A 26,960-nucleotide genomic window follows, 5' to 3' on the forward strand; every position below is an offset into this window, starting at 1 on the left:
TTACATTGTTTTGCTAGACTTTTTCTCGAATCGCGGTTTTCGGTTTTGTGCCCTGATGAAATGTTTGGCTCGAAATTATTTTTTGAAGGTGAAAGAGTAACTGATGACTGCTGAATCCGCTGATTCCGTAATGATCTTGCTGATCGAAAGAAGCCCTCGCATGTTTGACACTGGCTCACCCCCGGTAGATACGGTAAACCTTCTTCACGGCGATGTAGTTAACCAAGCTGTGGGCGACCATTTCAACGCTTCCGTAGGTGTTTGTCGTAATGGTATTTTTTGCAATTCCGTCGTGAAACTACTTACTTTTCCTGTCATTCTTGAACGACGAAACAGCCTACTTTTCTGTACCAAAAATAACAGAATCGAAAAGTAACCCTTTTCAAAACAAATGCTGAAAAGTTCGACTCGTGCTAAAAAAAAATCCTCTTTTTGCAACTTGTTGCATAAACTACTATTTCATTGTGGCATCCGGATGTGGAACGGAAGGAACCAGCGTTGTACCAAATCTGAGGAGAAACTTTTATTTTCGACTGGACTGTTGAGTTGCCACAACTGAATGGTAAAAAGATGTTTGCTTTGATTGGATTCGCTTGGACAATTCGGATAAAAGCAACAAACAAAACGACGTTTTTTGACGTTTTTACTCACCTTTTAATGCCAGTTTTAAAAGAACAAAAGCTTCACATTGTTTATCTCATTGTATGTTTGTTGTTTTTTTTTGTTATTAATTTTCTGCATTCACTTTTCTTAATTTTCATTTCATCTCGCTTTATTTTTCTTTTGTTTTAATTTAATCGATACAGCTCCAGAGAGGGTTTATAATGGGGGGGAGAGATTAGCAACGAATATTTTCTATTCTTTAAGTTTCCTTTGTTTTACAATTCGTTCTGTCGCGACACACTTGCTTTTTTCTTTGCTAATTCCACACTCGACAAGGTGTTGGGAAAACGGGGAAACTGAGTCTGATGGAATGCAACTTTTTTTCATGTGCAGGCTAGAAACGCGGAAATGAAAACTTGTATGGGCTCTCTCTTTTTCTCTCTTTCTAAGGACGATAAGAAACAAAACAGGTGTGTAACTTCGATATCAGCAGTAAAGAATAGTGTGTGGGTGTTTATGTTTATTGTTTCCTCTCTCTTTTCATCAGCAGTAAGTTTACTAATTAAGGGAATCTTCTTAATCCGGTCCAGCAAGCCCTTCCCACCACGTTACCGAATTTTAGTGAGTTTATCATATTTGTTTTCTTTCTAAAAGTGCTCTCACGTAACGTTCCTTGTTCTTTATTCAGCAGAACCACGTAACAAAACGCAAAAAAGAAACAAAAAATAGAGTAATTAGCAACAATAGTGTCGTAGCGATAGTGAGTAGTAATAGAGTGTGGTGTGATAGTAAGTTCCTGTCTACCCATTGCCGGCCGTTGGCCGGAGACTTGCGCGTGGAACTTGCTGGTTTGGTGTAGGTTGTAGGAGGTGGTGGTGGTGACGAGGACGACGACGACAACGCAAACATTGGATTTTCATTTTGTTCAAAGTATTCTTCTTCTTCTGTTTTCTTTTTCTCTGAGAGCAGCACTAGTAGCGAAGCGCTCGTAATTTTATTCTTCTTCTTTGCTTCTTCTTAGAACTTTCCCTCGACGGACACGGAAACCCGCTCTCGCTCCCTTTCTCTCTCTGCCTCGGATTCAGATTCGCGACACAGCAGCTTAAGGCCACTAGAAGCAGCTGCCTTCCGGTGGCTGTGTTAACTTTAAGTTCTCCTTTAACGTCATAATCCGGCGAATCTCCTGCAGAATTGTCTTGATGGTGTAGTCACGATTCCAGCGGTTCAGCACGGGGACCATCCTGTTGTCGACCTGGGGAGGATAACAAATTTAGATAAGAGTTTAATCTCTTCCAATCAGGAATTCGCAAACTTACCACTCCGTTTTGATTATTGATACAGTTGATGTTGATCTTGGAGAGAAACTTGAGCGTCGGAGGGTCGTCCGGGTAACGCTCGCCGCACTCGACCTTCAATGAGTACATGCGGTTCTCGAACGGTGTCTGCGAAAGACAAGAAGACAACATTATGAAACTATACAGTTCAACGACTTGATGGCGTAAGACTCACCCGAGGGGGGCCAATGATCATGCCGGTCCAGTGCGTCAGCGTCATGTCGTCGTCCTTTTCGAGACCCCACGAGATGGTGCCGTCGCCGACGCCCTTCTGGCCGGCCTCCAGCTCCTCCAGGAGCCGGAAGTTACGGGGGACCACTGCGAATAAAGGGGAGAGGGAAAAAGGGAGAGATTTAAGAAGGTTGTCTGTCTGAGCAAATAAACGGTGTTTTCTAATCCAATCAGCAGGTTGACACCGTAGGCATGTTATTTGAGTTTTATAAGGGGATATCCAATAACCTTGCGGACATTTCTGAAAATTTCGAAATAACAAGAAAACATCCATTAAACTTACTAGGTACATTCGCCAAATAATTGTTCTATGTATCGGTAATTTTGGGGGTATCTTGGGTAGTCCTAGAAATCCAACCAACAACTACACAAAAAAAATCATGTCTCTAAGCATAGAATAAGGGCGAGAACTATGCGAACATACAGTCCAGACTTGATTAACCAAAGCCGCGATTGTCCGAAGGTTTGTATGTGACTTCGCAAAATAAAATCATGAAAAAAAATCGTATTTTTTAATCAACTTTATCTGGATGCATGTTTTAATTTCTTCACAGCCATATTGTCCTCCCACACCCCTGGCTGAAGGAGATAATCATTGCAAATCAATGTATCTAAAAATTTCTTCGTGGGTACGACGCCGTGACCAAGAAAATATTTTATCTAGACTTTTCTGATCAATTCCAGTTAAAAAATTCCCTTATATTTCAAAGGAAGCGCACGATACTTCTTGAATCTTCACCTAAAACGAAGCTTTGTGAATGATCGTGCTCCTCATTTGAAATATATGAAAAAAAAAAAAAAAAAAAATTGGAATAAATCAAAAATACCAAGGTAAAATATTTTCTAGGTCAGGGATATTTGTAAAGGACCCCCTAGGCGTCCTTCCCCCGAAGAAAAAAAAATAGGTTACATTGATTTGCAATAAGAATCTCCTTCAGCCATGGCGTGCCAGCATTTTGGATTAAAAAATTCTAAACCGGCATAACTACTTTTAATCACATGATTTTAACCCATGAGCAATTCTCTACCAAAACCGGAAATGGATTTTATTTGTATTTTTCGATTTGGCTCAAATTTTGTGGGGCCTTCCCTATGACCAAATAAACTATTTTGTGTGGTTGGTTCATCCATACAAGTCTCCATACAATTTTGGCTGCTGTCCATACAAAAATGGTATGTAAATATTCAAACAGCTGTAACTTTTGAGTGAATTTTCTGATCAATTTGGTGTCTTCGGCAAAGTTGTAGGTATTGTTGAGGACTTTTGAGAAAAAAATAGGTACAAGAAAAAAAAATTGCAGATTTTTTTATCAACTTTTTTTTCCTAAAACTCAATTAACCAAAATACGTATTTTTTTTATTTTCGAGATTTTTTGATATGTACTTTTGAGCCATAGAGAAACATGGTCAAAAAATCTGCCGCCAAGTTGTGATTTTTTGAAAAAACAGTGATTTTTGGAAAAAATCGAAATTTCATGCAAAAACAAGTTTGACATTATTTTTTAATGCAAAATTGAATTTGCAATCGAAAAGTACTTCACAGATTTTTTGACAAAGGGCTCCGTTTTCAAGATATAGGGGAAATCTACCCTTTCCAATCAAACACCTATCTTCGTCATATGGAGAGTTTGATGCTCGATGAAAGCTCAAAAAATACTATTTGGGCTATAAACTTACCAGCAACAGCACCACCTCGAGTAAGCACGCAAATGTATGCCACTTACTGGCCAAAAAGATCACATTTAATGCACTTTTGATCATAATTTGTATTTTGCGAGACCACTTCTCATCATTTTGTTGGCACACACAGTGACACACACGAGAATCCCTCAAACGCTTAATAAATATCGCCAAAATTAACTTTTCACTTTCGCTTACTTTTTCACGGCGCTTAAGATATGAAATTGCTTCCAACTACCGGCAACATGTTCTTTTGATCATTAGTAAGGCACTCACTTGAAGAATAATCCCGAAAAATGTAATAAATTAGCAAGCGCCATCAAAAAAACAAACGCGCCAAGTCGTTTGACGTTTCAATTTTCACTTTGCATTCCAATCGAAGGCTGAAGAAAACCGAGCGAGAGACGAAGGAAAAAAAGAACAAAGGCTGGCCGTCAACACCACCAGCAGCACAGCCAGCGATGCCAGGAAACTTTCCCTATAAATTCGTGAGTGTTCGTTTGAACTGTCAGCGCAAATGGCAACACTCGACAGAGTGTTGGAAGAAAAAAGAACTAAGCCGATATTAGAAAAATGGGCGTGGCCCAATGCATTCGCCTCGATTAGAATACCCTTGGGATTTTTTTTTGTTAAATGCTTGGTAAAGAAATAGAATAACTTTGAGTGAAAGTGAAAATAAACAGAAATGTTCACAAAAACTTGCTCTACTCGTTGGTGTACTTGGTTTTAGTAAAATTCAAGGGAGACTCTAGATTATCCAGCATCATTCAAACACGACCGCTTATTAGGATTAAAATGGGTAGATTTCCCCTAGCCACTGAATGTTTGATTTTAGCGAAATATTTGCAGTTTTTCAATTTTTAAAAATAGTGACCATAAGTGACCATTTCTAAAAATATTTTTTTTTTTTTAAAGTTCAGAAAATTTGCTATAAAATTGTCTAAGAGACATTGAAGATTGGACCTCGGGTTGCTGAGATAGAGCCGCTTTAAGAAAAAGAAACACGAAAATTGAAGTTTTCTTAATCTCACCAAAATAACCCACCATTTTCTAATGACGATATCTCAGCAACTAATGGTCCGATTATCAATGTTAAAACATGAAACATTCGTGAAATTTTCCGATCTTTTCGAAAAAAATATTTTGAAATTTTTTAAATCAAGACTAACATTTTAAAAGGGCCAAACATTGAATATTACGCCCATTTAAAATGCTAGTCTTGATTTAAAAATTTTCAAAATATTTTTTTTCGAAAAGATCGGAAAATTTCACGAATGTTTCATGTTTTAACATTGATAATCGGACCATTAGTTGCTGAGATATCGTCATTAGAAAATGGTGGGTTATTTTGGTAAGATTTGTCAGAAGTAGACAATGCTCACCTAGTATCAAACATCTTGGGCTTCACCCGACGAGTGCTGCCAACTTTGACAGCACATATTTTTTTTTTTTGAGCGCTCTGTCGCTAACGGATTCATTCCACTCGTGTCGCTTGAACAGTTCGGAGCTAAATAAATTTTGTTCGCGTACAACTCGTGTTTAGTTTTTTCATCATCGTATCTCAAAGACTTCTGGCTGTTTTAGTGAAAAAAAAGTTGATAAAAAAATCTGCAATTTTTTTTCTTGTACCTATTTTTTCTCAAAAGTCCTCAACAATACCTACAACTTTGCCGAAGACACCAAATTGATCAGAAAATTCACTCAAAAGTTACAGTTGTTTGAATATTTACATACCATTTTTGTATGGACAGCAGCCAAAATTGTATGGAGACTTGTATGGATGAACCAACCACACAAAATAGTTTATTTGGTCATAGGGAAGGCCCCGAAAAGTTTGAGCCAAATCAAAAAATACAAAAAAAAAAATTGTCGAAATCGGCCGATTTCGTAGAGAGTTGCTCCCATGAAAAATCACCTGATTCAGAAGTTGCAAAATGTTTTGTTGGTTGGTGTCTTCCTCACATTAATATAATCTTGAGATTTTCATTCTTTTGCACTCATTGTAAAGGCTAGTATGCATATCGGAAGGAACGCAAAACTCCATACAAAAAAAAAACTCCCAAGAAACGGTTAACAGAATCCCAAAAAAGTGTCCACGTGGTTTATGGATGGTCCCTTTGATTATTTTTTCAAAAAAATTTAAAATATTGATTTCTCAATATAATTAATATCATTTTCAATTTAGTTTATATTTAATAATTGTTGTTTAAAGTTTTTAAATAAACATTTTTATTCAATTTAATTTACACTTTTAAATATTTTTGATCTTTTATGTTTTCCCCCAAAGAACCTCAAGCGCGCACACCGTCAAACGCGCTCATACCGAACTGTCAACTTTTCTTGGCGGGGTCACGAAAAGAACACGTAGCATTTCTTGACCGCGTTCCTTCCGACCTGCATACCGTGCCTTAAAGATCTTTTGATTGCTTATAACTTTTGATAGGGTTGTCACACTTTCAATGTTTGGACTCGTTAGAAAGGACCATTTTAAAAATGTATAACATGACGGAATTTCTCACCAAAATCATCCTTTTTAAAATCTTTCGAAGTCTTACTAAAATCGTTGTTTGCCTTTCTTACAAAAGAAAGGTTTAAGGTTTGCTTTTGGAAAAACGCTTTTCTCAGAAATCTTTAAAAAATCGTGCAGGGCGAGGAATAGTCCCAGAAAAAATCCTATTACTAATTTGAAGGTTTTGATGCGCTCCTTCGATTGAATTTTGGCCCGAAACCCGGAACTCAAAGCCTGATTACTGAGAGCTTTTTTTCTGAAATACTTGTGCGATGTTTGTATCCGCTCTTACAAATTTGTGTCTTCCATCATTGGAAAACCGCTCGTAAAACCCACAATTTTGATATTTCTTATTTTTCCTTTTTTTTCCTATTTTTACCCTTTATTAAATTAAATTAAATGTCTTTATTGAACTTTCTTATTATAATTACATTTCATTTATATTCTAAGTGGTATGGCTACATGCTCTTCATCTTTGTTATATTTTTCGTTTTTTTATTAACTGTTCACATTCATTTATTTACTTCAAATTGTTTTACATTTTTGCATTGAATCGAATACATTTGGGTAAAAAAGAAAAAAAATCACTTTAACAACTCGACGGTAACATTTCAAAAGACATCATGTACATTTTGACACTTTCTGGGTTATTGCATATTCTGAAAGTACTCCTAATAAGCTACCTCTCCACCAAAAATGAGCAAAAGTTACTTCAGTAAAGTCTGTTTAATCATGATTTTAAATAAAGTAACATAAACAAAATCTCTGGCATCAGCAGAGCCTGTTTATATAGCCCTGTCAACCTGTCAAATAAAAGACTACAATGTAGTCATGAACCTCGTGACGAAAAAAAAGCATCATGAACAAAGCGTCATGTACATTCGGTAGAGCGTCCAATTTCCCGTCCCGGGAAAAAAATTCCCGGGAATTCCCGGGATTTCCCGAAAAAAAATATTTCCCGTTTCCCGGGAAATTTCTAAATTTCCCGGGAATTCCCGAAATTCAAGCGGAAGTATACATTTTCTTAACTTTTTGGTACATTTTTGAAACTTCAAAATAAATAATGAAAGCACTAAATTTTATTTTATCAAATTCAATTTTCTGTTCTTATTGAACTTATCAGTTCGTCTGAAAATTTCATGTCAAGATTTATTTCAGATGATATTAATTTCTGAAGCATTCACAACTTGGAATAGATTTTGTTTATTTGTTGGGCAACAATAATTGCGATATTATGAAATGAAAATAAACAATTAAAATGTGTTATATCATTTGAAAATAAGGTACCTCTTCCCCCCAAGATCAAAATTTATTTTGTTTACATTTTGTTTACCATGACCAAATTGGAAGAAAATTGAATTGGTATCATTAAATGTCTCTAAGAGGATTTTTGCAGGAAAAATTAGGTTAATTTGTTTAAAAGTGTTTGAGAAATTACAGTTAAAAGTTGAAAATTTATAGAGCACTAGAACTACCAAGGGCGTAAGATTTAATAAAAAAAAACTACTTCGTATTCCCAAAAAATGCAAACATATTTCAAATAGTTTTGAGTTGTGATTACATAAAAATGGTATTTCAAGTGAATAGCCGATTTTTAAAGTAAATTCAATGCTTATCGATTTATTCATGAGATTAAACCAGTTAGATTTGTTCTGGATAAATTATTTGCCATGAAAAACATATTTTCTTTATTATATTTTGTTTCATTTCAATGTTTTGTCATGAAAAACACATTTGCTGCATGATTTTTTTTTCATTTAATCTAAATTATCAATTTTATTCATTACCATATTCTCTAAGCTCTATATCGTTTTGGAGCACGGATTAATTTTACTCACTTTCCAAACACTTTGATTTAAAAATTATACCTAGCTACTTCTTATCAATACAAAAAACCAATAATTATTTTTTGATATTTTGAACGAATTGAAAGATTTATAGATTTTCTTGAAGTTGTATTTTTTACAAGCAGCCATAGCAATGATTGAACCTAACATAACCTAACATTTTAGTTGCTATTTTATACTATTTTGTTGCAAAATATTAACCAGAACCATCAGAACAATTTTTGATAAATTTAAAATTTCCCGGGTATTCCCGGGATGTCCCGGGAAATTTGTTGAAAATTTCCCGTTTCCCGGGAATTCTGTAACCCCGGGAAATTGGACGCTCTAACATTCGGCGAAGAAAAACGAATCATAACAAAGCGTCCCCCTCAATGCCAGCAGGGTGATATAAGCGTTGGTGATTTCAAAAGAAGTTATGTTTGTTTTTCTCATATAAAATTACGGAAATAATGTTTTATTGAATTTGGATGATCAAGTATCAATAAAAGCAACGTTTTTCATCGTTTGTTATCATTAGAACATCTTATTTTGCTTTTATATTAAAATGGGAATTGAAAATGGATGCTCAACATTCAAATGCGTTTTTCTCAAAACGCATGGTTTGTACACGATGCTTTTTGAAATGTTGGCGTCGATTTATGCGATCAGGGGCAGTGTAGGTATGTTCTCTTTCGATTGAATTTTGGCCCGAAACCCGGAACTCAAAGCCTGATTTCTGAGAGCTTTTTTTCTGAAATACTTGTGCGATGTTTGTATCCGCTCTTACAAATTTGTGTCTTCCATTTTGATATTTTCTATTTTTCCCCATTTTTCCTATTTTTACCCCATTTTTTATTGAATCAAATTCGAAGTCCCGGCTCGTTCTCGCTCGAAGGATCGACAAGTCGTCATTTCGAAGCATAAACGCCAGCACATTTACGCTTGCGCGTTTTGCGCTGCGCGTGAAAGTGTTCTTTCTGGCTTCTCATAATAGATCGACAAAGTGCAATATCGATATATATATTTTTTAAAGTTAATCATAGACTAACATTAAAGACTGAGTACCCTTTTTGCCTAATAATGTCAAACCAATATGTTTTTCTAAACCTCTGAACTTAAAAAATGGCATTCGAGGTTTAGCCTAAAAAGATTCGAAACTTTAGGTCACATTCCCACTGGGTGGTATCATAATGTTTCTGAAAAATTAATTGCACCAATATATTTGTTGGGATTTTTTAGCATAACTATTGTACTTTACAAAACTTCATAATATAAAGTAGGGTCTTGTGGAACCCCAAGATGGATCGAATAAAACCAGAACGGTTCAAATCGGTTCAGCCAGTCCGGAAATAATCGTATGCATTTTTTCGGTGCACGAACCTACAGATATACACAGACGCACGCACAGATTAAAGAATTTGACTGTTTCAGATTCTGAGAAGCTAGGTATACACCAGGGTGGCCACCAGATTTGGATTTTCAATTTCCCGGTTTTTCCCGGTTTTCTCCCGAGGCCAGAAGGAATTTTTCCATATAGTTTTAAATACTATGTTTTTTATAGACTGACGTTAGTATCAAAATACTTTTTGAACGTATACACAACGTATACCTTTCGTTTTGAGAATTACATAAATTATTACTGGAAAGCAGGAAATAGGATTTACAATGTATCAAATAGGTAAAAAAGATTTGCCACATTTATTGCAAATAAGTTATGCACGGACATAGAAAAAAGAAAAAAAAATAAACATGTTTTGATGTTTTAAAAAGTTTGAGCAACACAAAATGGTAAGAAATCAATTGACTGTGCTGCGATTTTCTGAACAACACAACCGAAACAGTCAAAATTGAGTTAATATTTTTTAAATAAATTTTCAGATGAGAATTAAATAAAACCCAACAAAAACTCAACTTTTATGTTGATGTAGTACCTATCCACATAAAAGTGACTGTTTGTATTGAAATGACTATTTTGCAGTAGAACTCTGAAAATATTGTAATTTTAAAATATCTGAAAATTTTATTTAAAATTTAAATTACAGTTTTAAAACAAATTTAGCAAGAAAGATATTTCAAGTGTTTTGAATTTGAACACAATTTGATAGGCATTTATCTGTTAAAAGATTCCCAAATAACTATATAAAAATATCTTAAATACCAAATATTTCCGACATTTTAAAATTATACAAAAGTACTCAAATCTGTTTTAATAACACAAAGACAAAGTTTCATAGCAATTTGTCCTTAATAATTTGTTAGACTGAGAAAGCCAAAAATCATCTTATAAAATACTACTAAAAACAGATTTTTGAAATTCCACCAAATGTGCCAAAATTGTGTACAGTCCAGACTCGATTATCCGAAGTTTCGATTATCCGAAATATTATCGAGTCTGGACTATATTATTATTTTTACGGCGCACATCAAGTAGAGCTTTTTGCACCACGCTTTTCGGATTTAAGTATCTTAAAAATTATGGGAACTATCGATATGATTTTTATTCATCCCCTGAAGTACTGTCTACAAAACAAATAAAGCAGATTTTTACAATTTTTACAATCATATTGTTGAAGGGTTAAATCCGTAAGTTTGACAATTTTGAAATAAGAAGGCAACAACTTCCTTGGCTGCTGTGCAACCTTAAGTTGATATTGAAATATATAATAAAATTAAACGGATGAATTTAGTCAATTGTTTATTGTGCTTATGGAATTCAATACTTATTGAAATAAGATTTCAAAAATCATACGGCTGAGTAAATTTTCTATTGACACGCGAAATTGATCGGAATATTGCAGCTTATCAAAAATTTGTTTTTTTAAATCGGGTCCGGTGGTTTTTTAAATCGTGGTTGCATTTCCCCCCAGTTGGCCCCGATGGCATTTTACGAGACGAGATTTGTCGGAATGAGGAAGTAAATGGCCCAGGCTTAACCAACTCACTGCCAAAGGTCGTCAGTTCGAATCCCGGGGAGGATGGGAGCTTAGGTGGAAAAAGAGGTTTGGATTACCTCACTGTTTTAAGCCTTCAGACATCTTGTTTTGCCATAGCCATAGCGCCAAGTCTACAGCATGGCCTTGAACAATTTATTTTATTTAAAAAAGCAAGTTCACCGAAGAAAAATATCATGGAATACTCAACAGAAGAAAATAAAACCAAAGCCTAGTAGCTTGAGTCTATTACACAAAATAGTATAATATTCTAATAGAGAAAAGTATACATTGAATTCATTTAAGAGGAATTTGTCGAATTTTAACTAAACTTAAAATATTTTCCCGGTTTGTCAGTCAAATTCCCGAGTTTTTCCCGGTTTTCTCCCGATGGAATAAATTCCCGGGTTTTTCCCGGTTTTCCCGGTTTTTTCCCGAGGTGGCCACCCTGGTATACACTGAAACCCCGTTGATTTGACACCAGATGTTGTCAAACGAACGGGGTCACTTTTTAGTTTGACACCCTCTTTACACAGCGCTTACACTTACTACCAAACGTGTGGTTGACAGCTCGTCACTTTTTAGTTTGATTTTGTCAAACCAACGGGGTACAAACAAAGAAAGTGTCAAACGAAAAAGTGACCAACCACCGGGGGTTGAGTGTATTCAGAAAAAAAACCTTTCACGTCTACGAAAGTTTTCAAATCTATGATTTAACTTTAAAGTTGAAAGTTTTATACCGGTTGGTCGTGGTTCTATGTGAAATAGAATAAAATCAAGATTCCTGCAAATCGTGTAAGAGAATCAGTTGAACCTAGTTTATACCTCAATCTTTTAAAAGTAGTTTTTTGTAATCTGTAATGTCTAGGATTATAATTGGTCAAAATTTAATGTTACTTTATAGAAAGTTGCTTTTTAAGAGATGTATAATAGTAATTTTTGCAATTCCGTCGTGAAACTACTGACTTTTTCTGTCATTCTTGAACGACGAAATAGCCTACTTTTCTGTACCAAAAATAACAGAATCGAATAGCAACACTTTTCAAAATAAATGCTGAAAAGTTCTACTTTTCAGTACTCAAATGGGTGCTGAAAAGTTGAACTTTTCAACACTTGTTTCGAAAAGTAACAATTTTCAACATTTTTTTATTTACACGATTTATTGACAAAATACATGAAAATTTGACTTAAAATTTCACTCAGTGTGTGTTATTTTGGAATTGCAAAAAATGTTGTATGGAACTCGTTGCAAAACTTGATTTTTTCAGCACTCTTCGTATTTATCCAACTCGGTGAACCTCGTTGGATAAATGTACGACTCGTGCTGAAAAAATCCTCTTTTTGCAACTTGTTGCATAAACTACTATTATGCAACAAGTTGCAAAAAGAGGATTTTTTCAGCACGAGTCGTACATTTATCCAACGAGGTTCACCGAGTTGGATAAATACGAAGAGTGCTGAAAAAATCAAGTTTTGCAACGAGTTCCATACCACCTTTTTTTGCAATTCCAAAAAACACACACTGAGTGAAATTTTAAGTCAAATTTTCATGTATTTTGTCAATAAATCGTTTAAATAAAAAATAAAAAATGAAAAGTGTTACTTTTCGAAACAAGTGCTGAATAGTTCAACTTTTCAGCACCCATTTGAGTGCTGAAAAGTAGAACTTGTCAGCATTTATTTTGAAAAGTGTTGCTATTCGATTCTGTTATTTTTGGTACAGAAAAGTAGGCTATTTCGTCGTTCAAGAATGACAGGAAAAGTAAGTAGTTTCACGACGGAATTGCAAAAAACATTTTTTAAGGGCAGGAAATTTAAAGATTTTTTTTTAAGTTTACTTAAAATTAATTTTGAAATTTTATGATCTACATTTTAATGTAGGTATCTTTAAAAAAAATGAACATCAGAATCTTCTACAACTTGACTAACAATTTAAAACATCATTCGCACCCGTCGTGAGGATTGCATCGATTAGCCGATCATCCGACATACACGGAATGACTTTTGCGAACAAAAAAAAAAACGACGAAGGCAATGACGACGGAAAAAGGAAAGGACAGAAACAGCAACAACAACTCTCAAATTCCAAAGTTAGCAAGTGCTTCTCTTGATTTCCGCAGTTATTTTTCATAACAATGTCCCTCCGGTAATCGGTTCCGCCGGATCTCCGGAATCTGACTCCGTCTGTCAAAATGTACAACTCCCCCAACCACCAGCTCCCCCTCCCAGTTCAACCCAGTGCGTGTGTTACGCCGACCTTTCAGCTGTCATTCGGTCATCCAATTTTCTAACCCCCAGCTTTCCCTTCCCCACAGAGAGAAAAAAAAACTTACCGACGCCGGAGGACATGTTCGCCGTCGGGTTTCTGCGGCCGCCGGAACTGCTGGTGCTGAGGATCCCACCCGTTTAGGAGACTTTTTTGGGGCCTTTTCCACACACACAGACACGGGGGGGCACGCACGCACACCACCCTCACACACACACACCGATAATGCCGCAGAGCGCAAGAGGAAGAAAAATTCGCTTGTGTGGCTGCCTCGAGGAGGAAAAGCACGGAATCGATCCTTTTGGAGACTTCCGGCGCGACGTGGGGAGGGCACTTCTGTCCCACGGGTAATGATGCGCACACACTTGGAACCTGGCTGCAGCGAGAGAGCTGCCGAAGGGGAACCGACGTTGGCCAACACAGAGGTTTCCTCTTCCTGGGGCGCAAGGCTCGTCGTCGATGGACCGCCGTGACTAAACTTTTTCTGCGGTTTTCTTCTTCTTTTTTCGCTCGCTCGCTCGGGTTTGACTTTTGTGCCTTTTTTTGCGCGGAGTGCTGTCAGTTGAGGCGTCAAGTGATGGACGCGTTGTCGAGTGACAGTCGAGCGAGGGGCTTTTGTGAGGGAGTAATTGGCAAATCATGGTATTGAATAGACAGGTTGGGAGGGTTTTACATGATAAAGGTTGAAGAATTTTTTTCATAGTTTTTTATTTCAAATGTGTGGATTACTCCATCTCGTTATTTTATTAAAAGTGGTGCTGCATTCATTTAATTCGTCAAACTGCTTATTTTCGTCTTATCTGCAGAGATCCCTTAACTTTGCTTAGTTATTGATCAGCTCACTCAAAGGTTTCGGTGCGTAGGGAAAGTTTCTTGACAAGCACCTCAAGTGCCTCATCAACCAGCTGTGGATGGGTAACAACCAGCTCCTTCCAGCCACGAGTCTTCGTTAGCCCTATTGGCCCTTTCCATATGAACGCCAGCGCTCGATGCTTCAGTTCAAGATCCCCACACGTTGCTCCCAGCTTGAGTGCGTCCGCGACATTGTCCAGCGAAAGCGACTCCAGAATCGCGTCCTGACAGAGCCGCATGAGCGATCCGATGTTGTATCAGAAGCCAGCTGAAAACAAGCCGAACTTCATACCGTCCAAATCGGACACTTGGTTGGTATCGCAGAAACTCTGCAAACACTGCCGGCTCCATGTCGTCCACTTTGAAACGCTTACCCCGACCCTGGAACATGTCCGCAAACACGGTGCTTCGAGCGGCCAGAATGCCCTTGTACGCCGTAAACTTGCGATTTCCGACCACCAGCTCGACGTCGCCAAATTCCGTGTTCAGCAGCTTTTCCATGTCCGAGTTTAGGTTGGCGCTTGCCACGTGGAACTTTTGAATGTCTTCGCTGCTGCTCGTTTCTCGTTTCTCTTCAACGTCTCGGATTGCCACTCTGCATGAAATAACGAGTTTATCGTCTCGGTTCTTTACACACGTTACAAGACTCGTCTGTTTCCGGAAAATTTGCACCTCATCAGAGTCCGGTGTGAATTCAAGAAGTTTGCCTCCAACATAAATCTTCTGGTGGTTCCCATACATCGTACAGTCGAATTCAACTTCCATCCTCTCTGAGCACTGCGTCACGGGTAGAAGGTACAGCGATATAACTTCGTCACGTGCTGGGTCGCGTGTAACCACCTCATCGTCGTCAGATGTATCCGTGTCAACGTCCTCGGATGAATCCTGGACTTCATCAATAAGGAATACCAGCTTCCACTTGGTGGCACCAGGCTCGCTAGGGAATTCGGGAGAATACGCGATCCTTCGTTGGTTTCGGTTTGCAACCCAGACACTGAAGTCGTCGATGACCCAGGTGAACTGTGCCTCCGGAAATCCGAACGTGATCCATTTGTAGCTCGTGTCCCGGATGACGGAAGTGGTTGGCCTGGAACTGGTTGAGTAATTATTTTACTTCGATAGAAATGACGGAATATCTTTACGAACTTTCTCTGTCCGCTGGACACCGACGATTTCTTTGACCTCTTTGGCATAACGAAACAGATGCTTTTTAAACTTTTTAAACAATACAACAAAAATATGAGTGCTTGTTTTCGCGCCAAACCAAATAAGAGATGTGAGCCGTGATTAATGCCAAATGTGTGCACGGAAAATATCCAGCAATCGAGGAATTCTGGTAGCGTTCTTTTATTACGTAACGCAGAAAATCGGATTTTTAGACCCCCTCTCCCCCTCGTATCAATATTTCCATCGAGAAATTAAAAGTGCAACATGAAGTTAAACATTATGTCAAGCTGCTGTGAAGTTTACCATGACAGCTGCGAAAGTTCCACTCCATGTTACCGGCTCACATCTCTCTTTTTAATTTATCGATACAAATCAAGCAAAACATTGTAAAAGGACCTAAGTCAAAAATGTAAACAAACAGCATTTTTGTTGCAAACGATGCTAAGAACCTAAAAGTATCGCTACATACACGCAGAAAAATAAGGCATATTTGAATCAACAAAACGTTTTGTTGATTTGAAAATCACATTTTTTTGTTAAATCAACGCTAAACGTCAAAGCAGCTTTTTCAAAACAACAAAAGACTTTTGTGGAATCGAGAAAATCAAGGTTTGTTTTAACGCAAAATTGGCGTTGATTATATTCAACAAAAAAATTGTTGATTCAAACCTCTGCAAAACTTTTTTCTGTGTGTATTTTGAACAAATTTAATATTTAACAAATTTAAATATTTATATTTAACAAATTTAAATATTTATATTTAACTAATTTAAATATTGCATATTTAAATTGTTAATTTTAAATGAAATTGAAACGAACGTAACACGGCCTCCGACCCCCCTCCCCCCATCTGCGTTAAGTAATAAAAGAACGCTCCCTTGTAACAGTAAATAGAGCAATCTACGTGCACATGTATTGCGTATACGTACACGAAAAGAAAGTGAGGTTAAATTTTGTCCGGCCAGCAAAATCAAATGGTGCGCTAGTGTGCGTACGCGAAACGTCATAGGGAGCGTCTTTTATTACGTAACGCAGTAGGGGGGGAGAGGGGGTCGGAGGCCGTGTTACAATTTTTTTTAAAATTTGTATGGAAATTTTGTTACGAGGGGGGGGGGAGGGGGTCTAAAAGTCCGATTTTTCGCGTTACGTAATAAAAGAACGCTCCCATAAAGCTCTATCGAGAAATTTAAAAAAGAGATGTGAGCCGGTAACATGCGTCAGACGTCCGTCGTTTCAGTACATAGAGAACCTGAAGTTTATCGAGAAATTAAAAAGAGAGATGTGAGCCGGTAACATGGAGTTAAACTTTCGCAACTGTCATGGTAAACTTCACAGAAGCTTGACAGAAAGTTTAACTCCATGTTGCACTTTTAATTTCTCGATTGGCATTCATAAGCTAAACAACATGCGACATCTAGTGTTGAGTAGCAGAACAGAGCGAAGAATGTCGATTGTAATTTCCGCCCTTTGAGGTTATGTATGCGAATTCTGTTTTGTTAAATTCCAGCGTTCGAAACAACTTTTGAGCAAAAATTCGAGCTGATACTTTGTTAACTTTTGATGCTTTATCATTTTAAACAATATTATTTTTTCAAAATTATTTTTTTTCCAAATTTTTTTTATTGCGTTAATTTATAGAGGGCAAAAAGTTTACACTCGTACTACTTGAATTTTTTCTCAAAAGTTGTTCTAAGAGCTGTAAATTCAATTTTAAGTTTGCATTCCTATGTAACCGAACAGCGAAAATTTGAATCGTCATTCTTCGATGCTTTGCACCATCTGTCGGAATTATGGAGCTTTTAATCGTGAATTAGAGAACGGACATCTCAAACCAAAAGTATCAATCGAAGCAGGAGAACTGTCAAACGGAGGTACCAATCGAGCAAAAAATTGAAAAGAGAGATGTGGGCCGGTAACATGGAGTGAAACTTTCGCAGCTGTCATGGTAAACTTCACAGCAGCTTGACAGAAAGTCCATGTTGCACTTTTAATTTCTCGATTCGCGATTAAAAGCTCCATAATTGGGTACTAAAGCCCTATGTCAATTTTTATGTACAACGGTAAAAAACACGATTAAAAACCATTTCTGATCACTTTTTTCATTTTAATGCAAAATTTTTTTTCAACAAGACAACATTTTTTCGATGGATCAACTATGGTGCCCTTGGAACGAGCTGTCAAGTAGGAGCTTTTCTGTCAAGAAGGACCGCGAGGTTAATTTTTCAAAATTGATTTAAAAATCCATTTTATACTCTTTCTGGTCGTACAAAGGGTCATTGTACTCAGAAAAATAAGCTTTATCGCTGCAGACAATAGTATCAGCAATTTAAGCTTCATTTTAGGACCCAATTCCGGCAGATGGCGCAAGAAATCGAAGAATGACGATTCAAATTTTCGCTGTTCGGTTACATAGGAATGCAAACTTAAAATTGAATTTACAGCTCTTAGAACAACTTTTGAGAAAAAATTCAAGAAGTTGGAGTTTCAACTTTTTGCCCTCTTAAATTAACGCAATAAAAAAAATTGAAAAAATAATATTTTGAAAAAATAATATTGTTCAAAATGATAGAGCATCAAAAGTTAACAAAGTATCAGCTCGAATTTTTGCTCAAAAGTTGTTTTGAACGCTGGAATTTAACAAAACAGAATTCGCGATTAAAAGCTCAAAAATTCCGACAGATGGCGCAAAGCATCGAAGAATGACGATTCAAATTTTCGCTGTTCGGTTACATAGGAATGCAAACATAAAATTGAATTTACAGCTCTTAGAACAACTTTTGAGAAAAAATTCAAGTAGTACGAGTGTAAACTTTTTGCCCTCTATAAATTAACGCAATAAAAAAAATTGGAAAAAAAATAATTTTGAAAAAATAATATTGTTTAAAATGATAGAGCATCAAAAGTTAACAAAGTATCAGCTCGAATTTTTGCTCAAAAGTTGTTTTGAACGCTGGAATTTAACAAAACAGAATTCGCATACATAACCTCAAAGGGCGGAAATTTCAATCGACATTCTTCGCTCTGTTCTGCTACTCAACACTAGGTGTCGCATGTCGTTTGGCTCTTGAACGGCAATTACTCGATAGGCCCCCAAAACCAAAGCTAAAAACTCTATTCGCGTAGGAGAACTTTGGTGCAAGGTTACGTTTACGGTTTTGCGCGATAAGTGCAAAGGGGAGTGAAAACTATTCTAAGATTTTTTAAAAGAAAATTGATCTTTTGGAATAAAATAAAGTTAACAGGAGGTAAGAAATAAAAAGTTCTATCGACTGACTTTTTGATTTTTTTGCTAAGTTGCCTTTTTCATTGAAAATTCTGAGATCCGGATTGAAAACGCGAGAATGAGGTTAGATTGCTAATTTTGAAAATCAATCCAATTATCATTTTTCAAGCAGATCTTTGCTTTTATGGTAGAAGTGACTTTAAAAAATAATTGTCCACTTGAATAATCTACATTCTCAATTGATTAGTTATGTTTTGGTTGATTAAAACATTCCCTTATTTTGAATCAGATAATGAACAGGTTAAATCGACCATCACAAAAATATTTTCGTTTATATCAATTAAGCTATTTATTTCTTACCTGAAAATTGTATAATTTGCTTTTAAAGTCGATTTTATGATAAAATAAAACAATTTCAAATTTCAAACCTCGTTTCAAACCAATTTACTCGCTGTAGGTTATAATGAAAACATCTCCCCAAGTTTGAGCGCCCTCTAGTGGAGGGTAATTTTGACTTTTGATTGTCTATAGGCAATCAAACGTCAAAATTACCCCCCACTAGAGGGCGCTCAAACTTGGGGTGATGTTTTCAATATAACCTACAGCGAGTAAATTGGTTTGAAATTGTTTTATTTTATCATAAAATCGACATTAATAGCAAATTATACCATTTTCTGGTAGGAAATAAATAGCTTAATTGATATAAACGAAAATAGTTTTGTGATGGCCGATTTAACCTGTTCGTTATCTGATTCAAAATAAGGGAATATTTTAATCAACCAAAACCTAACTAATCAATTGAGAATGTAGATTATTCAAGTGGACAAATATTTTTTAAAGTCACTTCTACCATAAAAGCAGAGATCTGCTTGAAAAATGATAATTGGATTGATTTTCAAAATTAGCAATCTAACCTCATTCTCGCGTTTTCAATCCGGATCTCAGAATTTTCAATGAAAAAGGCAACTTAGCAAAAACATCAAAAAGTCAATCGATACAACTTTTTATTTCTTACCTCCTGTTAACTTTATTTTATTCCAAAAGATCAATTTTCTTTTAAAAAACCTTAAAATAGTTTGCACTCCCCTTTGCACTTATCGCGCAAAAACGTAAACGTAACCTTGCACCAAAGTTCTCCTACTCGAATGTAGGTGGCGAATAGAGTTTTTAGCTTTGGTTTTGGGGGCCTATAGAGTTATCTACGCGCGCATGTATTGCGTGTACGTACACGAAAAAGATTGAGGTTAAATTTTGTACCAGCCAGCAAAACAAATGGCGTGCTAGTGTGCGTGAGAGCGGGCTTAGATAACTCTATTGCCTTTGACTCGATTGCCTCCGTTTGACAGTTCTTTAATCAGAAATGAATAAATCGAGCATCAGTCAGATTTGAGTAAATTTCACTATGAATTCAACGAACGGTGATGAAAATTTTAAAACCATTAGGCTTTGTTTAATTCAATCTTTTATTTTATTGATCGATTTGAAAATACGATAAGAGAATTTCGTTAGCCTTTCAGAAAATATAAAGTGCCTCGCTGGCCAGCCCTGGAAGCGATTGTTGCAGCTCATCCCAACCTCGCACCTCTGGCATTTTAATCGACTCGTTGCATATGAACGCCAGCGTTTTATGCTTCATTTCGTGTGCCTCGCAATTTGCGCCCGTTTTAAGCGCTTCCACAACCGTGTCCGCGGAAAGTCCAGCCAGGATCGCGTCCTGGCAAAGTTGCTTGAGCGATCCGATGTTGAACCGGTGGGCGGCTGCAAACAGAGGAAACTTCAATACACCCAGATCGGACACCTGGTCGGTGTAAATGTATCGGAGAACTTCTTCAAACATGCTCGGTTCCATGTCGTCGATTTGGAAGCGATTGCCCTGCCCCTCAAACATGTCCGCAAACACGGTGCTACGGGCGGCCAGGATGCCCTTGTACGCCGTAAACGTGCGATTTCCGACCACCAGCTCGACGTCGCCAAAGTTGTCCATTTGCAGAAGCTTCCCCATGTCGGCGTGTAGTTTGGCGTTTGCCACGTGGAATTTCTGGATATCAGCGCTGTTGCTTTGAACGTTTTTCCTCAAAATTTCCTCAATAACCACTTCACATGAAATAGTGAGCTCGTTCCCGCGTATCTTAGCCTCTTCAACCAAGCGGTAGACGTTGTACAGATTTTTGCATCCCTGGAACTCATCTGCGTCCGGCGTAAATTTCAGCGTGAATCCTCCCGTCACAAGCAACCGGCATTTGCCGTACACCTTGAAGTAGAACTGAACCTGCATGTTCTCTGGGCATTCAACCGGGTCAAGGAACAGCGACGTTTGCCGATCGTCAATCCGGAACACCATCCTCCACTTGGTGGCACTTGGCCCGGCCGGGAATTCCGGTGAGTACGCGATCTTGACCTTACGCCGCTTAACGCTCGCAATCCAGATGCTGAAGTTTTCGATGACCCAACTGAAGTGTATCTCCGGAAAACCAAGCTGCGTCCATTTGAGGTACGAGTTCCGGGTGACGGATGTGGTTGGCCTGGGACGGAACGTCGTTTTTTATGAAGTTAATGGGGTTTAGTGCACAATGTTTACATACCCTCTTGGTTCACGGGACTTCGGAGTATTCTCAGACTTTCGTGACATGACGACGGCTGGAACAGATTCTTTATCGGTCCGGAAATTTGTCAAAATTATTTTGGTATGTTTTTGCGCGCAAAAAGGCCAAGTGTCGACATAGGAGATGTATGACGATTTTGACGTTTCGCAGTTCAACCTGCAGTTCAACGAACACGGCTAACATCTTTAAATTACGTTGGCGTTGGCGCGTAAAACGGTAAACAAGTCGAATCCTGTTCCGTTAGTAGGTAATCTTCGTTCGAGAGGTTCGAGAGTGATAAGCCGTTAGTCCTATTTTAAAATTTACTAATTTTAATGCTAATCCATTTTTCTTGTTGCTTACAGTCGTCATGGAATCCGTCGAAGTTGACCTGTACAACCATTGGTCCACGCTTGAATATCCGGAGATTCGTTTCACCTGGGTCATCAGTAACTTCAGCGAGTGGATTGGAACCATCAAGCGGCAAAAGGAGTGGGTCGCATATTCGCCGCTCTTTCCGCGCGAACCGTGCCCTACAAAGTGGAAGCTGATGTTCCGGATCGAGAGGGAACGCGACGGCGATGAAAAGATTTCGCTTTTCCTTTGCCCGTTGATGGGATCGAGTAATTTGGAGGTTTTCTTCCATTTCATGTTCTATGACAATCTGTACGTGCCACATATGGCAGAACTGGACTTGTCTTTTACGCCGACGGATAAGTTTCTTGGCTACGAGGGCTTCTACGATCTGCCAAAGCTGCTCGCAGATAACGAACCACGAGGAAATACGGTAAAGTTTGCCTGTACTGTGACGATCATGGAAAAGCTTAGATCGCTAGACAGTTGCGAAAAAGTGCAAAAGCTGCACGTGGCCAACGCCAAGCCGAACGCCGACATGGAAAAGCTGCTGTACATGGATAAGTTTGGCGACGTGGAGCTGGTGGTTGGAAATCGTACGTTTACGACGTACAAGGGCATTCTGGCTGCCCGCAGCACCGTGTTTGCGAACATGTTCCAGGGGCAGGCTAAGCGCTTCACCGTCGACGACGTGGAACCGGAAGTGTTCCAAGAAGTGCTTCGTTACATTTACACCGACCAGGTGTCTGATCTGGGAGGTATGAAGTTCAAGCTAATGGGCGCCGCTCACCGGTACAACATCGCCTCATTGATAGAACTTTGCAAGCAGGCGTTCTTAGTGGGGGAGCTTTCGCTGGACACCTTTGCGGATGCGCTGATAGCGGGGTCGATCTATGAAGTACCTGCAGTCAAGATATACGCTTTGTGCTACATTGAAGAAGGACCGGTTGGGTTTACGCAGACCCGTGGCTGGAAGGAGCTGGTCGAAGCGCACCCAAGCTTGGCCAACGAAGTGGCCGAGTTGCTGCTCATGCTGGCAAGTGATCTGAATAAGAAGTACAGTTTCAGCTAGAATCAGTTCAGATGAAATGAATTGCTGATTGATATCCAAACCTGTTTTCTACTCTTAAGAATGAAGTGAAATTAACATGAATTCGAAAATAAAATGATTTTTGATGGTAAAACAACAATAAAAAAGTTGATTTACATTTTGAAATTCTCTATGTAAAGCTTTACGTGAAAAAGAAATACCTGCAAGCAACTCCAAACTGCTTTAAACCTTGAGCCAATGTTTTTTTTTGTTTTGAAAAGGTCCAATAAACCAAATTTTCAATTTTTGCTTTTTGGGTGTTTTTTGAACCGCCTTGAGTCAGGGGTATTCAAAAAGCAAAAAATGAAAATTTGGTTTATAGGACCTTTAGAAAAAACTCCAGATCTTGCTCCAGATTGAAATATAAATAAAAAGTTTTTTTGCTGAATAAAAAGTAATTGAATTAAAACTTAAATTTTCTCAATTTAATCCACTGTGCAAAACCGCTCGCAATAGCACGTGAAACACGCCAAAACAGTGAAAATCACCACCAGGGCCAACACGTGGGTGCCGGTCTTGTTTGTAAACATCTCATCGGAACGCAAAACCGGTGAAACGGATTTCTCGACGATTTGCAGTGATTTCGGTGTAATTTGTAAGGTAATTAAAAGTGGCTGTTGAATTGAGCAGATTACCTTAAAAAAGGTTCAGTGTTAATGGTACAAGGATAACCATCATGACGAAGAACTTTAGATACTTGAATAGCACGTTCTGGGATGAGACGAAATTCTTCGTCAACATAAAATGTATCTACAATTCCCCAGATGTACGACGACGCCTGTTCCGACTCGGACGACGGGTTCGACCTGCGCCAGGAGATTGCCCGGTCGGCCTTCGCCGACATGTGCCACGACTGGGAGCGCAACCAGAAGTACGACCAAGCCCTGCAGCTGACCATCGGCCGGTTGCACGCCGCTGGACGGGAAGCTCACGTGCTGGATATTGGCACGGGCAGCGGTCTGCTATCGATGATGGCCGTCCGGGCGGGAGCCGACTCGGTGGTGGCCTGCGAGGCGTTTCGACCGATGGCCGACTGTGCCGAGCGGGTCATGGCGGCGAATGGGTTTGGCGCTGGAAGGATTCGGTTAGTGAAGAAAAGGTCAACAGAGGTGCGGGTCGGTCCCGGTTTGGATATGGAGCGGAAGGCAAACGTGCTGGTAACGGAACTGTTCGACACGGAGTTGATTGGGGAGGGTGCAATTGCGACTTACAGGCATGCGTTGGAGCATTTGCTGGAACCGGGGTGCCTGACGATTCCGCAGTCGGCCACGGTGTACGCTCAGTTGGTGGAGTGTCCGCTGGCTGTTAGTTGGCAGGTTCCGAAGATCTTGAGCAACGCCGATGGTGATGTTCTGCTGAGGACGCCTGAAGAGGTTGTCGATTGTCGAGGATCTTCGGCGGTTTTCGACGTTCAGTTGAGTCAACTGCCGGAAACGAGCTTCAACGCGCTGTCGGAACCGGTTCCGGTGTTTGGGTTTGAGTGGTCTAACAGGGAAGAACTCAAGGTGAAACGGCATTCGAGAAAACCGGTGGAAATCATTCGAGGTGGAGTCCCGCAAGCTGTATTCATGTGGTGGGATCTTAAAATGGACCTGGAAGGCAGTGTTCTGCTCAGCTGCGCACCATTCTGGGCCCATCCTGATTTCAGCAGCTTGAAAGAGTCCAACAAGAACCCTAAAATCCCTGAGCAAAATTTGATTCCGTGGCGTGACCATTGGATGCAAGCGATCTACTTCCTTCCCTACACCAAGAATACCTTAATCCCAGGTCAACGTGTCAACCTAGATTCCTTCCACGACGAGTTCTCCCTCTGGTTTGGCCTAGAATCCCCAAATCTGCCACCAACTCACTGCTCGTGCGGATTCCACATCGCTTACTCACGGTCCCGAATCGGTCAACTCAATGATGGCCTGCGCAACAAACGAACCCTGAACCATCTCGAGCAAATCTTGGACAAATCATCCACCGTACTCGTCATCGGCGATGGTTCGCTGCTGGGAGTGGCCATTGGTGCACTTGGCGTGTCCCACGTTTACCTTCTAGAGCCGGGACAACTGTCCCGAACCTGCATGGAAAGCTACATCCGGTTCAACGGCCTCAAAAACGTCTCGATTCTATACGACCTGGCAGAACTTGATGCGTCCCAGCGTGCAGCGATAAGTCACGTGTACGGTGAACCCTACTTTGGATCCGCTATTCTACCCTGGGAGAATGCAATCCAATTTGGTGCGCTGGCTAAGCAAATTCGACCACTTTTAAAACCGGAAGTGACTGTCATACCCCACTCGTTTAGCGTGCACGCCGTTCCGGTGGAATTCCTCGATCTACATAAAATCAACGCGCCACTTGGAACCTGCGAGGGATTCGATCTAAGTGCGATGGATCGGATGATTGAGGTAAATCCCTTCAAGATATCCAAAGTCAATCAATTCTTACTCAAAGCATTTTCCAGGAACATTCCAACGAAACCGACAGCCCCGTGGAGGCGCAACCCCTCTGGGAATATCCGTGCTTTGCCCTTGGAGCCCCAGTAAGTCTACTATCCCTCCCCCTTTCCCAAGACCTCCCGGAGACCCAGCTGTGGCAAGGCGAGTTCCAGCTGACCCAAAACCCCGAAAAGTGCAACGGAATTGCCGTCTGGGCCGATTGGCACATGGACGGATCGGGCAGTCCCAAAACGACCATTTCGACTGGGCCGTTGGAGGATATCGTGGAGAGTGAGCGACCAATCCGGTGGAATGCCAACTGGCGGCAGGGAGTGCATTTGGTGAAGAAGACCCCACGGGATGGGGTCGTCAATTGGAGTGTGAAATTTAACAGCCAGTTGAGGGCGTGCTATTTTCAGTTTGAATAAAGTTGGTTGAAAAAGGATAAAGTAATGTGGCTTATTTTATGTTGGTTTGGCAAGTCATATTCGGTAAATATTAATGTCTCAATACTCGTATAAAAAGTTTGAATGGAAAAACCAACCCCAACCGGGGTCGACTAGAATTGAACCCAGGCCAACTGGGGTGAGAGGCAATTACGCTTACCAGTACACCACCAATCCCGGCAGCGACCCCGAATTCGAGATGTTAAAAGTGCAACATGGGGTTAAACCACAGACCACAGTCTGTGGTTAAACTTTCTGTCAAGCGTCAAACGTCTGTGAAATTCATATCGAGAAATTAAAAGCGCAACATGGAGTTAAACTTTCTGTCAAGCTGCTGTGAAGGATTCCATGACAGCTGAGAAAGTTTCACTCCATGTTACCGGCTCACATCTCTCTTAATCATTTAAAATTTTATAATTTTGGATTTTTTGGATTGTTGAATTTTGGAACTTCTGCGTTTTTGAATTTTAGGATTTCATGTAAAAAAAAATTTAGAGTTTTTTTTTATTCTGTCAAAAGTGCAACATGGAGTTAAATTTTCTGTCCAGTTGCTGTGAAGTTTGCCATGACAGCTACGAAAGTTTCACTCCGTGTTGTTCACTTCTTTTTTTCAATTTCTCAATAAAATTTTAGATTTATGAATTTAAGTGTTTTAGAATTCTAGAGTTAAAAATTTTAAAATTTCAAATGAAAAAAAAAATGTATTAAATTTTTACATTTTATAATTTAAAACTGTTTATAAACTATGATTTTTTTTCTGCCATTGAGTAGTTCTCTCAGATTTCGGTCATTCGATTTTTTTTGTATTTTTTAATCCGGCTGAAACTTTTATGATGCTTTCGGTATGCCCAAAGAAGCAATTTTGCATCATTAGTTTGTCCATATAATTCCATACAAATTTGGCAGCTGTCCATACAAAAATGATGTATGAAAATTCAAAAATCTGTATGTTTTGAAGGAATTTTTTGATCGATTTGGTGTCTTCAGCAAAGTTGTAGGTATGGATATGGACTACACTGAAAAAAAGATACACGGTAAACAAAAATTTGGTGATTTTTTATTTAACTTTTTGTCGCTAAAACTTGATTTGCAAAAAAAAAACACTGTTTTTTTATTTTTTGATATGTCCTCTAACATCAAATGCCAACTTTTCAGAAACTTTCAGAATGGGCAAAAAATCTTTGACTGAGTTATGAATTTTTGAATCAATACTGATTTTTTCAAAAAATCGAAATATTGGTCGCAAAAAATTGTTAACATCATTTTTCAATGTAAAAATGCAATCCAAAAGTACTTCAGTGAAATTTTGATAAAGTGCACCGTTTGCAAGTTAAATCCATTTTTAGGTGACTTTTTTGAAAATAGTCGCAGTTTTTCATTTTTTTAAATTAGTGCACATGTTTGCCCACTTTTGAAAAAATATTTTTGAAAAGCTGAGAAA

At 38.7% G+C, this 26,960-nt stretch overlaps 5 protein-coding genes across 7 annotated transcripts; 2 read left to right on the forward strand and 3 right to left on the reverse strand.

Moving 5' to 3' along the window:
- Positions 1-630: 630 nt before the first annotated feature.
- On the reverse strand, positions 631-13,877 carry LOC120412604 (ubiquitin-conjugating enzyme E2 variant 2). The gene is made up of 4 exons (XM_039573152.2): positions 13,447-13,877; positions 2,113-2,255; positions 1,920-2,045; positions 631-1,855 (listed from the first exon to the last, which is right to left on the reverse strand). The coding sequence occupies exons 1-4, from the start codon at positions 13,460-13,462 to the stop codon at positions 1,715-1,717; spliced, it is 426 nt and encodes a 141-aa protein (XP_039429086.1). The 5' UTR covers positions 13,463-13,877; the 3' UTR covers positions 631-1,714.
- A 274-nt stretch (positions 13,878-14,151) lies between these two features.
- On the reverse strand, positions 14,152-15,469 carry LOC120412570 (speckle-type POZ protein B-like). The gene is made up of 2 exons (XM_052709492.1): positions 15,378-15,469; positions 14,152-15,318 (listed from the first exon to the last, which is right to left on the reverse strand). The coding sequence occupies exons 1-2, from the start codon at positions 15,422-15,424 to the stop codon at positions 14,379-14,381; spliced, it is 987 nt and encodes a 328-aa protein (XP_052565452.1). The 5' UTR covers positions 15,425-15,469; the 3' UTR covers positions 14,152-14,378.
- A 4,665-nt stretch (positions 15,470-20,134) lies between these two features.
- On the reverse strand, positions 20,135-21,348 carry LOC120412595 (protein roadkill-like). Its single transcript, XM_039573129.2, has 2 exons — positions 21,204-21,348; positions 20,135-21,143 (listed from the first exon to the last, which is right to left on the reverse strand). Exons 1-2 carry the CDS (start codon positions 21,248-21,250, stop codon positions 20,135-20,137), a joined length of 1,056 nt encoding a protein of 351 aa, XP_039429063.1. The 5' UTR covers positions 21,251-21,348.
- Positions 21,349-21,427: 79 nt separating this feature from the next.
- Positions 21,428-22,663, forward strand: LOC120412617 (speckle-type POZ protein-like A). 2 transcript variants are annotated; one of them, XM_052709844.1, is made up of 3 exons: positions 21,428-21,507; positions 21,569-22,143; positions 22,174-22,663. In XM_052709844.1, the coding sequence occupies exons 2-3, from the start codon at positions 21,574-21,576 to the stop codon at positions 22,627-22,629; spliced, it is 1,026 nt and encodes a 341-aa protein (XP_052565804.1). In that variant the 5' UTR covers positions 21,428-21,507; positions 21,569-21,573; the 3' UTR covers positions 22,630-22,663. The 2 variants fall into 2 exon arrangements, with proteins under 2 accessions (XP_052565804.1, XP_039429101.1); XM_039573167.2 differs by having other exon boundaries at positions 21,569-22,663.
- A 444-nt stretch (positions 22,664-23,107) lies between these two features.
- Positions 23,108-25,522, forward strand: LOC120412637 (protein arginine N-methyltransferase 7). 2 transcript variants are annotated; one of them, XM_039573191.2, is made up of 3 exons: positions 23,108-23,247; positions 23,412-25,043; positions 25,100-25,522. In XM_039573191.2, the coding sequence occupies exons 2-3, from the start codon at positions 23,412-23,414 to the stop codon at positions 25,499-25,501; spliced, it is 2,034 nt and encodes a 677-aa protein (XP_039429125.1). In that variant the 5' UTR covers positions 23,108-23,247; the 3' UTR covers positions 25,502-25,522. The 2 variants fall into 2 exon arrangements, with proteins under 2 accessions (XP_039429125.1, XP_039429126.1); XM_039573192.2 differs by having other exon boundaries at positions 23,125-23,257.
- Positions 25,523-26,960: the final 1,438 nt, after the last annotated feature.

The sequence above is a fragment of the Culex pipiens genome, chromosome 3 (genome assembly GCF_016801865.2).
Source record: "Culex pipiens pallens isolate TS chromosome 3, TS_CPP_V2, whole genome shotgun sequence".
In the NCBI taxonomy this organism is placed as follows: domain Eukaryota; kingdom Metazoa; phylum Arthropoda; class Insecta; order Diptera; family Culicidae; genus Culex; species Culex pipiens.